The sequence below is a fragment of the Notamacropus eugenii genome, chromosome 4 (assembly GCF_028372415.1).
Source record: "Notamacropus eugenii isolate mMacEug1 chromosome 4, mMacEug1.pri_v2, whole genome shotgun sequence".
Classification (NCBI taxonomy): domain Eukaryota; kingdom Metazoa; phylum Chordata; class Mammalia; order Diprotodontia; family Macropodidae; genus Notamacropus; species Notamacropus eugenii.
This window is the reverse complement of record NC_092875.1, coordinates 273905965-273921837: the sequence shown is the minus strand read 5'-3', so window position 1 is coordinate 273921837 and position 15873 is coordinate 273905965. Positions and strand designations below refer to the sequence as shown.

Sequence of the window (15873 nt, the reverse complement as noted above, 5' to 3'; positions counted from 1 at the left end):
ATGAAATCCTCCTTCCCTCATTGCTTCTGCTTCCCAAAGCCTTTTCCACAACCTTGTTTAAAACAGAAACATTTTTCTATATCAAGGATGAATGACCATGCTTCTTCTGACTTCAACTTATACGACACTGAATTTCTGAATAAGAATATTTTATTACATTTAAATTCTACAAGGCATCTGGTAGCAACATGACTTTTTAAATTAAAAGTGGTTGCAAATATTTTTAGTGTTTAAAATATGCTTCACTGTAAGCATTGCAGACTAACATGAACACAGACTAATACAAGATGCCTACATTTCAACTGGCTTGAAGCAAATACATACAAAGACAAACTGAAGGAAAACAGTTTTCTGCTGATTACCTCTTTTTCCTGTTAGGGCAAATTGAATGGCGTTGCCTCCAACTCCACAAAATGCATCCACTATAATGTCACAGTTGAAGGACAGATGGACACGCCCAGCAATGTGTTCAGCAATCTTTTCAGGTGTAACTGAAAACCATCCCTCTAAAGGGGAAAAAGATATCTGGTCAACTTGTGCAAAACAACAAGAAATCCAGTCAAGCATAAGCATAAAGTTAAAAATAACTGTTCAGAAAGCATCAGTTTAGTTGTGAATTACTATAAGACCCAGAGTATTGAGAAGACACTTAAAAGAAAAAAACTCAAAGCCAAATAAAATGAGTTACAGTCTGAGACGGGGACTGGAATTCAAGCCTTCTGAATTTTATACTTGCATTTTATAAAATTAATGATTTTTACATTTATAGAATCTTTAGGATAAATTTGTTTTGCAGAGCTTGAATTTTAAAATCAACAGAGATTTGTAACACCAGCTTTGTAAACAAAGAGGAGTCAATTCCTACAAAACCACTCTCCACTGACCCCCAACTCAGAGCTTGTGCTGAGAGGACTTTGGACTTTTTAGGGGACTTCTATAAGCAAATGCTAATTTTGACAACTATGACTACTGAAGGTGTACAATTCAGGTCCTACAGGAAATCGTATTTAGATAGAAAACAAGTCGCAATTTTTAGGTAACCCAAAAATTCAAGCACATAATAATTTGCTAGGCTAATCAGGGTTACAGTGGAAGCCAACCTGTTTAGAACTCAAAATTTTCAGGGTTCGGTTAACAACAGTAGAGTTGGTAGCATGGTAGCTGAAGAGCTGGACCCAGAGTCATGAACAAATGTGTTCAAGTCCTGCCTCTGTTACTTGTGGTTCTGTAACCTAATACTTCCCCAACCCTCCCTGCAAAGAATATGACTGCTGACAAGCAACTCTAGCATTCATTGAGGGAGTTTCCTCATGGAGAATTCCCTACTTCAATGAAAGCACAGGTCCAGACCAAAAAGTAACAAACAGGCAGGTGAGGATGATCAGATGTTCTATTTAATGTCACTGCATTTGGTTTTTAAAAAAAATATAACAAATAAATGATACAACAAATTATTTGTCTATCTGAATCTTTACATTTCATTAACACATATTACTTTACCTTTGTCCAATTTAATCCCATCATCAAAACGTGAAAACAGTCTATATCGCTGTGCCCAATACTTGGCCAGCTCAGGAACAGCAGCAATTTCTGGAGGGAGGGGATTTAGAGTTTTGTTCTTTTTCTTGCCTTTCTTTTTCTTCTTCTTTGTTTCAACTATAGCAAAAAGTATACATAGCATAAAAAAAAGTCACCATTTATGACAAATATATTACATGAGAACTATACAAAATATCTTATTATATTACTTTTAGCAAAAAATAAAATCTGCTTTTCTTAACTGATATTACTGAGCTCCTGACTCAAAGCAAATTAATTCTTTCCTTGGCTATCTCAAATAAACAACATGCATATATGTATGATCTTCTATCTTTTGTAAAACCTTTGTCGGAGGACATAAATAAAAAGGTGCAGTGGGGATGGGATGCACCACTAGACAGATTACCGTTTCCTTTGTCTTCTCAGTGCTAGAAAGTCTACCACAAGGAAGGAGCTTTAAAAATATCTGACTGGTTGAGCTATGAACTGGTCTGACCATTCTGAAATTATACCAAAGCAGAATGATTAAAATATCCAGAGATATTTCTGACCACAGATTCCACTGCTAGGCACATACTCTAGTCCTTAGGATAGTGCCTACTCCATATAGGAGCTGCTTCACAAATACTTGGTGACATGACTTGACCATTGAGGTCAAAGACAGAAAGGCTCTCTACACAAAATATAGCAGAGGGATACTTTTCATGACAGCAAAGAACAGAAAAAAAAAAGGCACCCATTTTGTGGTGAAAGTCTAGACAAATTATGGCCATGATTATGATGAGATATAGTATATCATAAAACATAATGAATATTAAGAATTCAGAACAGCAAATTTACACTTATATGAACTGATGTAAAACAATGTAAAAAACAACCAGGAAAATAGCATCCATGATTACTATAACAATATAAATGGAACAAAAAAATTGAAGCAGACTGCTAGTAATTACAATACCAAACTTGGTTCTGGATATGAACTGAGAAACTCCTTAAATGCAGAGATCGGGAACTATGGGTAAAGTACCTTTTTTCTTCTAAACTGTTTTTCTTGTTTTTTAAAAAAAATTGACAAACAAAAGGTAAATTTTCACCACAAGTGCTATCTTCATAGGCATGATAAGTTCTACCTACACTCTTTGCCAGAGTGCTACCATTTTTGTTTGTCTCAAAGAGGGCTGAGAGAAGACACAGTGACGATTCACACCAACAGAAGCCAATAATCATCTATTTTCACTTCTCATTTTTTTTTTTTTTATAATGGACAAAGACAAAAAGTCAGTGGTCCTACAGGAGTCTTATCCAGATTATGCTGAACTACAGCTTTCCCACACGGTTCTGTCCTGGGCTCTTTTCTTCTCTTTCTATGCTACTTCACTTGGTGACCTCTTCATTCCCAAGGATTTAATTAACATCTCTATGTTAATGATCCTCAAATTTACCTATCCTGGCCTGACCTCTATATGTTGACCTTCTAGTTTTGCATCTCCAATTACTTTTCAAACATCTTGAACTGGACTTTTCCCCCCAAACCCTTCTCACTTCCAAATCAAATCTCCCTCTTATTGTCAAGGATACACCATCTTCCAATCCCCCAGGCTCATAATTTAGGAGTCATCCTGGACTCCTCACTATCTCTCACTCTTTCATATCCAATCTGTTGCCAATGTCTGTCAATTTCACCTTTGGAAAATCTCTTGAATATACTCCTTTTTTCCCCTCTGACATTGCTACTACGCTAACACCTGATGCAGGCCTTTATCCCTGAATACCTGGATTACAGCAGTAATTTTCAGGCAGTCTGCCTGCCTCAAGTTTCTCTTCATTCCAATCCACTCTCCATTCAGCTATCAATGTCAAAAATTCAAGTCTGACCATGTCACTCCTCTAGCCAACAAACTCCATTAGCTCCCTACTGCCTCCAGGATCACATGCAAAATCCTGTTTGGCATTCATAGCCCTTTATAATCCAGTTCTCTCCTACCTTTGCAATCTTCTTACTGACCATTATGTACTCTTTCATCCAGTGACAATGGCTTCCCTGCTATTCCACATATGCCTTTTCTCGGCTCTGGACATTTTCTCTGGCTGTTTCCCATGTCTGGAATGCTATCCTTCCTTATAATCTCTGCCTATTGACTCCTTTTAGGTGCAAGTAAAATACTATTTCTAAACAAGTTTTTCCCAACTCTTCTTAATTTGCATTTTCCCTCTTTTAATTATTTCCTACTTATCCTATATACAACTTGTTCATATGTAACTCTTTGCCTCTTATCTTCCCAATTAGATTGTTAGTTCCTTGAAGGCAGGGACTGTCTTGACTCTTTTTGTATCCTCAAAGCTTAGCACGCTGCCTGGAATATAGTAGGCACTTAATAAATGTTTACTGACTGATTAGCTGTTACCAATGGAAAAGCTCATATATTTGTCCTGTGTCTTAAAGTCCAACACTCAAGCATGAAGCAGAGATAAGCCATGGTTTATGGTATGAACTGTGCTGGTTCAAGGAATATAGACACTAATGAAAACATCAATTCTTGGAATACCACAGTAAATATTTTTCTGAATCTATTACAAATGAGCATACTTGTTCTTACCATCTGTTTCTACTTGCAGATAATCTGGAATATCTAGAGTAACCAGTTGCCTTTCAGGAACACATTTTTGCTCCTCTGTTACAGTTTTGTTGTCCTCTTTATCTTTTTCCATTTCGAATTCATTGACTGAAGAAAATGCATCACATTTTTCAGGTTCCAGATTGCTAATCTCAAAAGGGTCATCAGATTTTTTAACAGATCTTTCTTGTTCTTCTGAATCACTGCTTGTGCAAGTGTCTTGTGCATCATCCAGAGGATCCTGTGATGGTATTTCCTCCACTGGTTCATTAACCCATTTGAGGAATTTTTCTACCTAGAATTATATCACAAACATGCTATGTAGACATAGTCATAGTAATCCAAGCACATAGAACATTTTCTCTCACATTACTGACATCTGAATTGCCCAATGTTTCACAGAAGAATTCTAACAAGAATATTTTAATGACAAATGAACATCAATTCATTCAGCATTATCCACTGAAGCAATTCTGAGCAATGTGCCATTCTGATCCATTACATATCTCTAGTACAAGAAAGAAGGTTATCAGAATTGCTAAAATGGCCTACTATAAAGAAAGCTTACTACGAAGTAGTTATAATCCCACCTTGCTTTTAGTGAAACACATGGATGTTTTAGGAAGTTGTTTGTTCCCCCCCCCCCACCAAAAGGAATATTATATTTTGATTCATACCCATCAGCAGCTTGGTTTCCATCATTCTCTCTAGATACCATTCAGGGATCTGTGGCTAAGAGGCCAACAATCACAACTAACTACTGAACCAGGTCACTACCCACAGGACAAGCAAACCAGCCTACATAAAAGAGCAAGGGGTCATGAAGGAGAGAACCGAAGTGGCCTAGTGAGTAAAACCACTGCCACCATTTTAACTATTAACCTCCCTGAGGCCTCAATGGAAATAGCTCAGGACTCTGAGCCCAGCACCACCCCTGCAGCAGTCATCCAGGGAAAAAGTCCCTGTGGAGATGTGACTTGAAAACTGCTTTAGCAGGGGCATCACCTCCTGCTTCCTCAGAACACTGAAGACCAAGAAAAGAAAGTTCTCATCAACAGATTCCTTGGCACTGTCAAATGACTCAATACCATAAAGAGATAAGGTTTTATTGTAAAAATGACAAAGGTTCACTACCATCTGCTTTGCCACTAAGCCCTATAAATCACCAGAGACCTTTCTACCTGATTTGTAACCTCCACATATATATACACATATATATACATACATACATATATATATATGTACACCCACATACACACACACACATGCTGTCTCTTCCATTAGGTTAATAACTCCTTAAGAGCAAGGAATGTCTCAACTTTTGTACATGCATCCTGAGTGCTTATTAAATGCTTTTATATTCATTCATCTTGGAAAGAAACTATGTTAAATGTCTCAATTAGCATCGAAGATAATGGGACAAAATTTGGGTACTCTGTATATATAATTACTTATATGTGTACACATTTCCTGATATAATGGAAGCTTCTTAAGGGCAGGAACGATCTCATTTTTTGTCCTTGTATCCAGTGCCTAGCAGAGTGCCTGGGACACAGTATGTTAACTAATAATAAATTCTTATTGATTGACTTAAAGAATGAAATCAGTAATATGGTAGATTGAATGAATACTGGTTTCTAAAAACTAATAAAGACAATATAAGTTGAACTCTTAATTCAGCCTCAAGCTCAGAATTTTTCCCTTCTTACATGACTGTTATCATCATTGACAGTCAAATTAATTTTCCTAATAGCCAACAGGTCAGACTGAGCAGAGTGGAAACAAAATAAAATAAAAACTGGGAACAAAGTCTTTGAAAATGTCCTTTGAGGAGGAATGCAATGTGGTAAAGTGGAAAGAGTATGGATTATAGTGTCAGAGGACCTGGGTTCAAATCTCATTAATTAAAATAACGATATGAATTTTATCCCTGAGAGTTGTTGTTGTTGTGTTCATCCTTCGTTGCTGAAGAAGACCATGCCATCAGAGAAATGATGACATGACTTGCACTTGACTTTGTTTTTGTGCAGGTCACCAGGCTCACTTCTCCTCCGAAGCCATCTGAATCCAGTGACCAGATACTCATCAGGATGACGGGAGATGACTCAGGATGCACTGGGAGACCTTGGGCCCTTTAGCCCTGGGAGTTAATGTGCTAAGAAACACCTAAGATGTAAAACATCCTTTACAGAAATAAAGAAGGTCTAAATAACTGGATTGGGTATTCTAGCTATATAAATCATAATTTAGTTATACCTTACTCAAAGTTTTACTCTTCCGGGAAGATGGTCTTTCTGACTCTTCAGGAAAGAAGATATGCTTGTTTTTTGTATTTACTTGTCTACGCATATCTAGAAATTGCGTTTTATGTTTCACATCTTTCTCTAGGTATTTAACTTTCCGACGACTAAAATTTGAAATTCCACCATATCTGCAAACAAAAATCAAGACATTAGCTGGCTAAGAGTTCATGTTAGGAGATGATACACAGGAATTATAGCTTAAAACTTTTCTCCTTAGGAGTTTTCCTAATAGCTGACATTTATATCATTTTTTAACATTTGCAAAGACCTTTAAACATTGTATCTCATTTGACTAGAAGTAGCAAGGGTTTTAATTTTGTTTTTAAGATAAAACCATATACCAAAAATGTAAAAAATACAGATGAGATTCATTTGTTAAATAATTTTTAAAGTCTAGCTTACTGGTTTAAAAAAAAAAAAAAAATTAAATCTGCAAGCTGAAATACAAATGTATTACCTAATACTAAGCTGGAGGATTAGTCATGCCCTTAAAAGAGGATGCAATCAAAATATCAAAACTCACTACAGCAAAATTCTACAGACCCTTACTGTAAATACACATTTAAATATTTTGCCTTATAACACTAATTTCCAAATCTGGTTTCACAACAAGCCAGGTAAGGTTATCTTTAATTACTTCAAGTTGTCACAAAATGCTTGAAGTAAAATTAATCTTAAGTCACAAATAAGTGTAATAATTTCCATTCGGCCAAAGTATTTGAGAGTCTGTCTTTCTCTGGTCTTCCCTACCATAAATGATTAATCCTCTTAAATCCAAGAGTACCAACATACAAATTTTAAATAAACACTTTTAACAAAAGACCATATTTTACTTATCACTATTTCATGTATCATGCTCCCTGAACATACATCTTAAATTTCTAGAAGACCACTGCAGACTGATTTCAGCTAACCAGAACTTACATGCCACAGTGATTTGAATGTAGGCTACCATGTTCTACTCAACTGTGATTAACAATCAAGTGTTATTATTTGGTATATATTTTTAAACTTCTTTTCCTTTCAAAGTTATTTTAGGGTTGAGTCACATTCAGACCAAACAGTGACAGTCATTATGGTAATAATAGCTAGAATTTACATAGCGCTTTAAAGATTACACCACTTTGGATATGCTATCTCATTTAATCCTCACAACAAACCTGGGAGGATTACCCACTTTACAAATGAGAAAACCAAGGTTGAATGAAGATAAGCTATTTGCCCAGTGTTACACAGCTAATAAGTGCCTAAGGCAGATTTTAACTCAGTCTTCTAGACTTTGACTGAGTTAAGCACTTTCTACAATGTACCCTAGCTTCATTCTATAGTAATGTGAACTTTCTGCTCATTTTAATTGGTTGAACTTTAACAAGAGACTAAGTAAATAAATAATTTAGCAAATGTAACTATTTTAAATTTATAGCAATGTTGTATAAGTTAGCAAATAAAAAAATTCTATCATTAATTTATTTTTATCTTAATTGTTATAACAAAACCAGAAACCTCAAAGCATAATCTCTACAAATATGTAAAAATGACTGCAAAAGCTTATTAGTGATTTGTTGAGAGGAAGCCTGTTTGCTTCAGTTTTAACATGGCAGTACCACCACCAATTGTATTTAATCTGAATTTTGTTAATACTGTAATAGTTTTCCTTTATTCTCTGCTTCATTGTGTAACATGAATGAGTCATCATATTTCTTTGAATTCTTCCAAATTTATGACACAATTCTATTTCCAGACTCATACATGAAGGGTCTGATATTTCATTAGATTAAAACCCATAAATGAATACATTCTAAACAGTCATCTACACTGGAGATTTCTGTGGACTTATCTTGTATTCTGCTACCTTGCCGAAGCTGTTTAACATTTCAACTCTGTTTTGTGATTCCCACCTCTCTTGGGCTAGACAATAACTGACATTTCCAAAGCATTCTCAAGTTTGTAGAGTTCTACATAACGTTAACTGATTTGAGCTTCACAATCATCCTCTACGACAGGTATTTCTGGTATTACCACCATCATTTTACAGAAGTTCAGAAGCGATTCACCTATAATAGAACTATTAAGTAGCCAAAGTGGGAACTGAACCCAGATATTTCTGATTCCCAGTCCAACACTCAGTCCACTACCCTATTATCCAGAGATGATTATTCTGTCTGCTCTTTACTAATGCTTATTCCTTTTTTGTTGTTGCTATAGCTATAATTTCTAGAAATAATGGAGATAATCTGCATTTCTTACTTTAGTCATATTAGTGGGAAAACTTCTAGTGTTTCTCTGGTATCACTGGTTCTTAATTTTAGAAAGATGTCGTCATGTTGGGCATTGCAAAATCCTTCTGTTCTGATGTGTTTCAGTGTTAATATGATGGTTCTAAGTTACCGAAAGCTTCAAATGTATTTATTGACATAATCAAATAATTTCATTGCTCTGAACAAATTTCAAACCCTTGCATTCTTGGCAAAAGTCCAACTTAATTTCTATTTTTTATAGATCTTCATCTATCTCAAGTTGATTTTATGTTATGGTTATATAACAACAGTTTCAGGTAATTTTCTTTATTTCCTCTTCCTTTTGGTAATTTGGGTCTTTTCTTTCTTTTGATTAATTCACCTAATAGTTTCAATTCTCTTGGTCTTGAAAATGATTTTGTTCAGCTTTTTTCTTAATTCATTTTATTCTGCCTCTAATATTAAACAATTTCCTTTTTTTCTCTTTTGTTATTAAGTGTTTAGGGATATGAATTTACTTAGGATCATTGTGCTAGTCATATTCTATCAATTTTGGTATACCATATTACTACTATAATTATTAACTTTTTTATTCTTTCTACATTTGATCTTTGCTCATTATTTACCATTGTAAGATTATACAGTTTGTATTCATTTATTTATTCCTATTTTCATTCTGATATGGCATGTAAAGTAAGTATTCTGAGATTTCTTCCTTTCCTCATTATTTATCATTTATTTTGAATGGTAGGAGCAAAAAGTAAAATCTCTAAGAGTCAAATGGATTTTATATAGAGCGATCAAATTTTTTCAACATTCTCTTCCAATCTATAATTTCCTCCTTGTTTGTCTTTTGTTTCAGTTGTCAATCTGAATAACAATAAAGATTATACCAGTAATCCCCTCCTCAAATATTTTTTTATTTTGGAAAATTTTAACAGAATTGTTAAAAAATTAAGCTTTTCCTTTAAATACTTAATTATTATGCAATGTGGTGCATGTATATTTAATATTCAGTTTTCTTGTCTATGGTACTAATGAGTATGATAGTTTCAATACTATTTTTCATTTCAGCTTTATCATATAATAGTATAAGAATACAATTTCCTTGCAGGAAGCTGAAGCAGACACTTCATTCTCTCATTTTAAATCTATAGTTCTATACTTTAGAGGTGTGTCCTGTAACAATGTTAAATTTTACTTTCTAATCTATTCTGAAACCACCTTTTTTAAAGGTAAATTAAATCCATTTACATTCAGAGATATAATTTTTGTTTGGATTTCTACCTACTGTAATATCCTTACATTATTTTTTAGTACACTAAAATTAACAATATAGTACAGGTTGTTTCCCGAGGATCAATTTCTGTCTACTTAATCCCTTCATCCACCAAATAAATAAAAGCAAAACACTGATTCTGGGATTCTTCTCAAAGCTTTCTGCCTTATAAGATTGATTGTCCTTTAGGAATTACTCATTCCAGCCCACCATTTTTTACCTAATAGTACCCACATTAGTTACATAATTATTTTCTGCTCTTTTCTTCTCCTTAAATGGAGTTTTCTCACTCAATTCCCAGTGAACTTCTTAAAAAGTGGAACCTTAAAGATATACCTTCCTATACATAAAAAGAACCATATCTTCCAGGATAAGGAGAGTCTCTCCGTACCCAGTCCTAATCAGACCACACTGGGTGCACTGGTTTCAGTTTAAGGACATTGGTAAGACGGAGGTCCTCCAGAAGAGTTCAGTTAGGATGGAGAAAGGGTGGTAAGTTCTTGCCGCAGAAAGAGCTTTGGATGGTTAGCCTGAAAAGGACATTTTATGAAAGACAATGATCGTGTTCTTCAAGTACTTGAAGACCACTATCATGTAGAAAAGGGATAGTCTTGTTTGTATTTTCATGGAGGGCTGAATGAGGAATAACTGGTGGAAGTTAAAAAATGTTAACATCAGGAAAAACTTCACAATTCAAGCTGTCAAATATAGACTGGGCTGCTTGGACAGAGGGTGAATTCTCCCTCTGAAGAGCTTAGCCTACAAAACAGTGAAGTCTCAAATTCTACATAAGTACTTTGAGTCACAATTTACTAATTCCTTATTTTAAAGATTTATTTACCTGGTTAAGTTTCTGCTCCGTGGTTGGTTTGCATGTCAAAGGCCCTGATAAGTTCTGCAGGGCATTAAGGTCTGTACTTTTTGTTTACACTTTAAAAAACCTCATTAATATGCTCATTTTGCTAAATAGGTAATCTTAGAATGAGCTTAGTTTTTATTAAATCACACCTCAGCTTCTCCTTTCATGTCTCATTCTGGCTGAGAAAACTTTGGGATTGACGGGATTTATTCTTTACTGGTTGCTTCTTGTGTGAATTGAATTCCCAATTCTGTGAAATTATATTTTGCTTTGTTATCATTGCCAAGAAAATCTATTGTACTACTTCTTGAAATATATTGAGATTTTGTTTTTTCATATCTTTCTTGGAGATCCAAGAATTTTTAGGTTATCTTACCAAATTTTATCCTCTAGCTTTGTTGCCTCTATTTTTAAGGGTTTAAAATCTTATTGAAGTTGTCTTCTAAATTTTCTTTAGTTATTAATTTCTTTTTCTATTTTCTGGTGAGGTGACTTTTGCCTAAGGATTTTAATTCCTTTCCCCTTTTACATCTTGGTTGTTTTCTTAGTTATTTGCCATTTTGTAGCTGTTCTGAATTCCTAAGTGACAACTTGGCACAGAGGTAAACATTCCTTTCAATAATTCACCATAATACTTATTAGAAGCCACTATTTTAACAGAATTCTGAAAACTTACATACAATTGTCAGTTACAAGACCCTCCTGAACTAATGATTTCCCCTTCCCACCCCCAAAGGTCTTTACATCTTTGTCTCACTTTTTAAAAACATATGCATTCTAAAAATTATGTAGAATCAAGGTTTTTTTTGGGGTGGAAGGAAGAGGAGGGATAAGAAAGGGTATACAGAATTTTTCCCTTAGATTTTGTTAGATCTAAAATTACTATTTGGCAAATGGAATGAACACAATTTTGAGTTAGAAGACCTGGGTTTGGGTATAATTCTGGCTACTTTACTAGCCAGGTAATGAACAGGTTTAAGTCTGAGTGTCAGTTTCCTTATCACTCAGGAATTAAGAATGTACACATTATGTACACATGCAGGTATACATACATGTATACACAGTGTCCCACAAGTTTTAGTGTAGTTTAAAATCTTTAAGATTTTTGAGATACTATATATAAGTGTGCATATGTAACATGCCATGTGTGCATATATGCTAAAGTATTTAAGAAAGCTATTAATATTTTCACTTCTAAAATTTCTCATGGTTCTCAATTCTTTAGCTGCAGGTTTCTCTACTCTCTCATTTCTCTGTAAATGAGTTAATGATCTACAAATGAATGTTAAATGAAAGAAAGCTTTTATTTAAAATAATCCCTGCTATGAATGCTCTCCTAAAATGAAATAATCATTTCCAGTTTACTAGTTTGTGATAATTGTTGTTATTCAGTTGCTTGGGTGTGTCCAACTCTTCAAGAACCCTGTGGACCATAATATCCAAGGGGTTTTCTTGGTAAAGATACTGGAGTGGTTTGCCATTTTCTTCTTTGGTAGATTAAAGGAAACAGAGGTTGAGTGATTTGCCCAGGGTCACAAATCTATTAAGTGTCTGTCTGAGGGCACTTGGTGTTCCTGACTCTAGGCCCAGCACTCTATCCACTTAGCCACTTAGCTGCCACCTACATGAATAGAGGTTAAATACCTTGCCCAAGATCACATAGCTAGTTAAGTGTCTGCGGCTGAATTTGATCTCAGATCTTCCTGACTCCAGGGCCAGTGCTCTACCCACTGAACCATAAATCTCTACCTTTTACAAAATGGTTAGCACTTTTCTCAGCTGAAGACATGAGAGAATGAGCAAATTATACCAAAAAGACTGCCTGAGATACAGGGCAAAAAGTACTAGTTTTGGAGTTGGAAGACTTAGGTTTACCTCCTGGCTTAACCATATACTACCTATATGGCCCTGGGCAAATCATATAACTTTCCTAGGCTTCAGTTTCTTCATTTATTAAGTTGGACTAGAAGGTCTCTTCTAGTTCTGTAGCTATGTTTCTTAGAAGTATGAGATAAATGTATAAAAAAGAAGCGAATGAATGGTTTTAGACTCTTAAGTAATTAAATTGTACCTCATACGTACATTCGTTTTAGCTGACTGCTAAAGAAGATATAAAACATGCCAGACATAAAGGAAAAATAGTCCCTAGCTTTGAATAGCTTATATTTTACTAGGTAACACAACACATAGATATGTGTGGGTATGCGAGTGTATGACAACTTGAAGCTGGACTTATAACTAATACTTCATTATCCTAGTATTATCCTAGCATTCATAACGAGGATAATGAAGAAAAGTTTTCTGTAGAAATTAGCACATGACCTGAGCCTAGAGGTGAAGAAATACTATGCTGCTAGCAAAGGGGACATCCTGTACAAAGGCACAGAGAGGTAGGAAATGGAATGTCAAGTAGGCCAGTTCAACTACAATAGTATATAAAGAGAAGTTCTGTGACATGAGCCTGAAAAAAAAAAGTCCTGATGGCAGACTGTGGGTTTTAAATGCCAACTTTAGTTCTTATTTTATCCTTGAGGTACTCCAAGCCTTTGTTTAGACTCAAAAGTATTTATTAAACACCTACTACGTCCAAGGCACTGTGCTATGCACTACTGATACAAAAAAGGTAAAAATAATGCTGCCTTAGGGAGCTGGTAATCTGATGGAGAAGAAAGCATATAAATAACTAAGGACATACAAATTCAAGAAAGAGCCAGTAAGCAAACAGAGGGATGGGGAGAGAGACAGAGTAGATGAGAGATAATCCCAGAGAGGAAGGCACTAGCAACTGGGGAGAGGAAAAAAAGACCTCAGAAGGTGGGATTTCAGCTGAGTCTCAAAGGAATAGTGTTCACCTTCCACTTAATGCCAGTCTCTCTCTTCCTTCTGTCTATCCAAATCTTATCCATCCTTTAAGGTCCAGGTATTTCTTCACAGGGTCCTTTTTTTTGATCTCCAACAGTACTTCTTGCTCTTGCTCATTTTGGCACTAATCATATACTACTCAACATTTTTTTATTTGTGTATAAACTATCTTCCCAATTTTACTGTTGTTTCCTAGGAGACAGAGATAATGCCTTAGATTTCTTTTGTAGTTCCCTTAGCACCCAGTGGTTACGTACACAGTAAGTAACCAATAAATGTTTAGTGAACAAATGAACCTGTAGCTCTATAATGAAATCAAATGGAAAAATGGGGCATTTACAGTTATAGACATCTGGCTACAATATCTGAGATCTTTTCCCATATTTTACAGATGAGGAAAAAACCTGAGATCTCAAAGAAGTGAAGTGATTTGCAGTAGAAGTAGAATGAGACCCTCCCCTCTCCCACCACCCTGCACATATGGTTGTCAAACTGATACTCCTAAGGCAAAGGTATATTATTACATAACTCACCTAATGAAAAAGGTGCACGGGCTCTAGAATAAAATACAATATCCTTTGACTTTTAAATCCTTCATCTGATTCTAGCTTACTTTTCCAGGCTGAGAGTACCCCCTTTTTTTTTTTTCCACATATTTTACATTCTAGCTCTCAATGTGTCCACACAGGCCTTATTCTGTGCCCAGAATTCACTACTTACTCATTCCATGTCAAAAAGTCCTTAAGAGTCTTTCAAGGCTTTGCTCAAGTACCACCTTAAAGGAAGCCTATAATTAAATCCCTACCAAAATTACTCTGAATTTATTTTGTGTTTATATTTTTGTACAGGCTATTTCCCCCTATAGAACATAAGCACCATACTGTTTTGTTTTTCTCTTCGTATCTGCAATGCCTAGCAGAGTCTGACACATAGAACATACTTTAAAAGTGTTTAATGCACAATGGAACACATTAAATTTTAAGTAGTTTATCATGAGCTTAACCAAATAAACTTAGATTTACAACTATGTACACTAAAACATTTTAATCACATATCTATAACTTGTCAGTTACTACTGCTTTGCATTCCTTTCCACTCTTTTCTCACTTATCCCTGTAATTGTGCATATATTTTTGTATAGTTGCAATTTCTTGTAACTTGTGTATGTTTCTTTATAATACTTTACAATAAAATATGTATTTCCATATTTCTCATGTTATCCTTAAGTGCATTATAATTTTCACAGGCAACTCTCAAAGACTAAGTTACAGATGAGTTGTCAACATGAAGCTTTACGTCAATTACATCAAACGTCTGACCAAAAAAATATTTATAGAGCCACAAAATATTATGAGCTAGAAAGTACCTTTACAAACAATCTAATTCAACGCCCTCAATCTTACTAAAGGTAAGTGATTTGCCCAAGGCCACACAGCTGAGAAATTGAAGAGCTAAGACTTGAAACAAAATGTTTTGAATCTCAAATCAAATGCTCTTCCCACCCTATAATATGTATTGCACCAATATCTCAGTCTTTGTCATTAGGGTGATTCCAATTTTTCACAATTAAAAATAGGACTGAAAAGATTTTTTAAAAAGGTTCTTTTTAAAGTATATATTCCCTATAATGGAATTCTTGTATTAAAGAAAATGTTTTTAATACAGCAACTTATGGCCTCAAAGCATCATATAAATGGTTTATTATTACTTTATTAAAGCAGAAGACTACAATTTTGTTTTCTTTTTCTTACTTTCTTCTTGTTTCCTACAGTGGCCATTCCAAGAGGGTCTAAGCTCTGCTCATGATAGTGTTAAAGTGGTTTCTTTTCAGCACAGCTGCTATAGAGCCAGAAAAAGGGAGCAGAGTTACTGGCAAGACACTTTAACAACCTGGAAGTTCCCATCTGGATACAACAATATGTCAATGTATAAAAGGGTCCACATTCTCATACTGTATTAGCCAAATAGATCTAAGGTAAAGAGAATTCTTCAACTTACTAATACCTTTCTTGTGATAATCCCTAAGATTATTTTACAAAGTTACAGTTTACACAAGTTCCAGTTACACAAGGAAAAGAACTATAAGTTGTTTAGGAGAAGAGGGTCTCAGACCTATTGCAATTTTCACTAAACAGATTCCCTGTTTAAGTTGTTAGGTCTAAAATGTAAGATAATATTG

General features: G+C 34.8%; 1 protein-coding gene and 1 long non-coding RNA gene across 12 annotated transcripts in view; one reads left to right on the top strand and one right to left on the bottom strand.

Moving 5' to 3' along the window:
• Positions 1 to 15873, bottom strand: part of TGS1 (trimethylguanosine synthase 1) — an 87223-nt gene that overhangs the window by 57765 nt on the left and 13585 nt on the right. For all 5 annotated transcript variants that reach the window (XR_011966109.1, XR_011966110.1, XM_072604612.1 and 2 more), the window contains exons 7-10: positions 6411 to 6585; positions 4137 to 4449; positions 1501 to 1656; positions 363 to 506 (exon numbers count right to left, since the gene is read on the bottom strand). Coding sequence is in view for 3 of the 5 variants with exons in the window: in XM_072604612.1 (XP_072460713.1) it covers positions 363 to 506; positions 1501 to 1656; positions 4137 to 4449; positions 6411 to 6585 (788 nt within the window). In the remaining 2 variants the exon portion in view is untranslated. The remainder of the gene's footprint in view (positions 1 to 362; positions 507 to 1500; positions 1657 to 4136; positions 4450 to 6410; positions 6586 to 15873) is intronic.
• Positions 1 to 15873, top strand: part of LOC140501249 (uncharacterized) — a 67789-nt gene that overhangs the window by 42021 nt on the left and 9895 nt on the right. For 3 of the 7 annotated variants that reach the window (XR_011966111.1, XR_011966115.1, XR_011966116.1), the window contains exon 3: positions 6185 to 15669. This is a non-coding gene — a long non-coding RNA (uncharacterized lncRNA). The remainder of the gene's footprint in view (positions 1 to 6184; positions 15670 to 15873) is intronic. The other 4 variants (XR_011966114.1, XR_011966117.1, XR_011966113.1 and 1 more) reach the window with 4 other exon arrangements.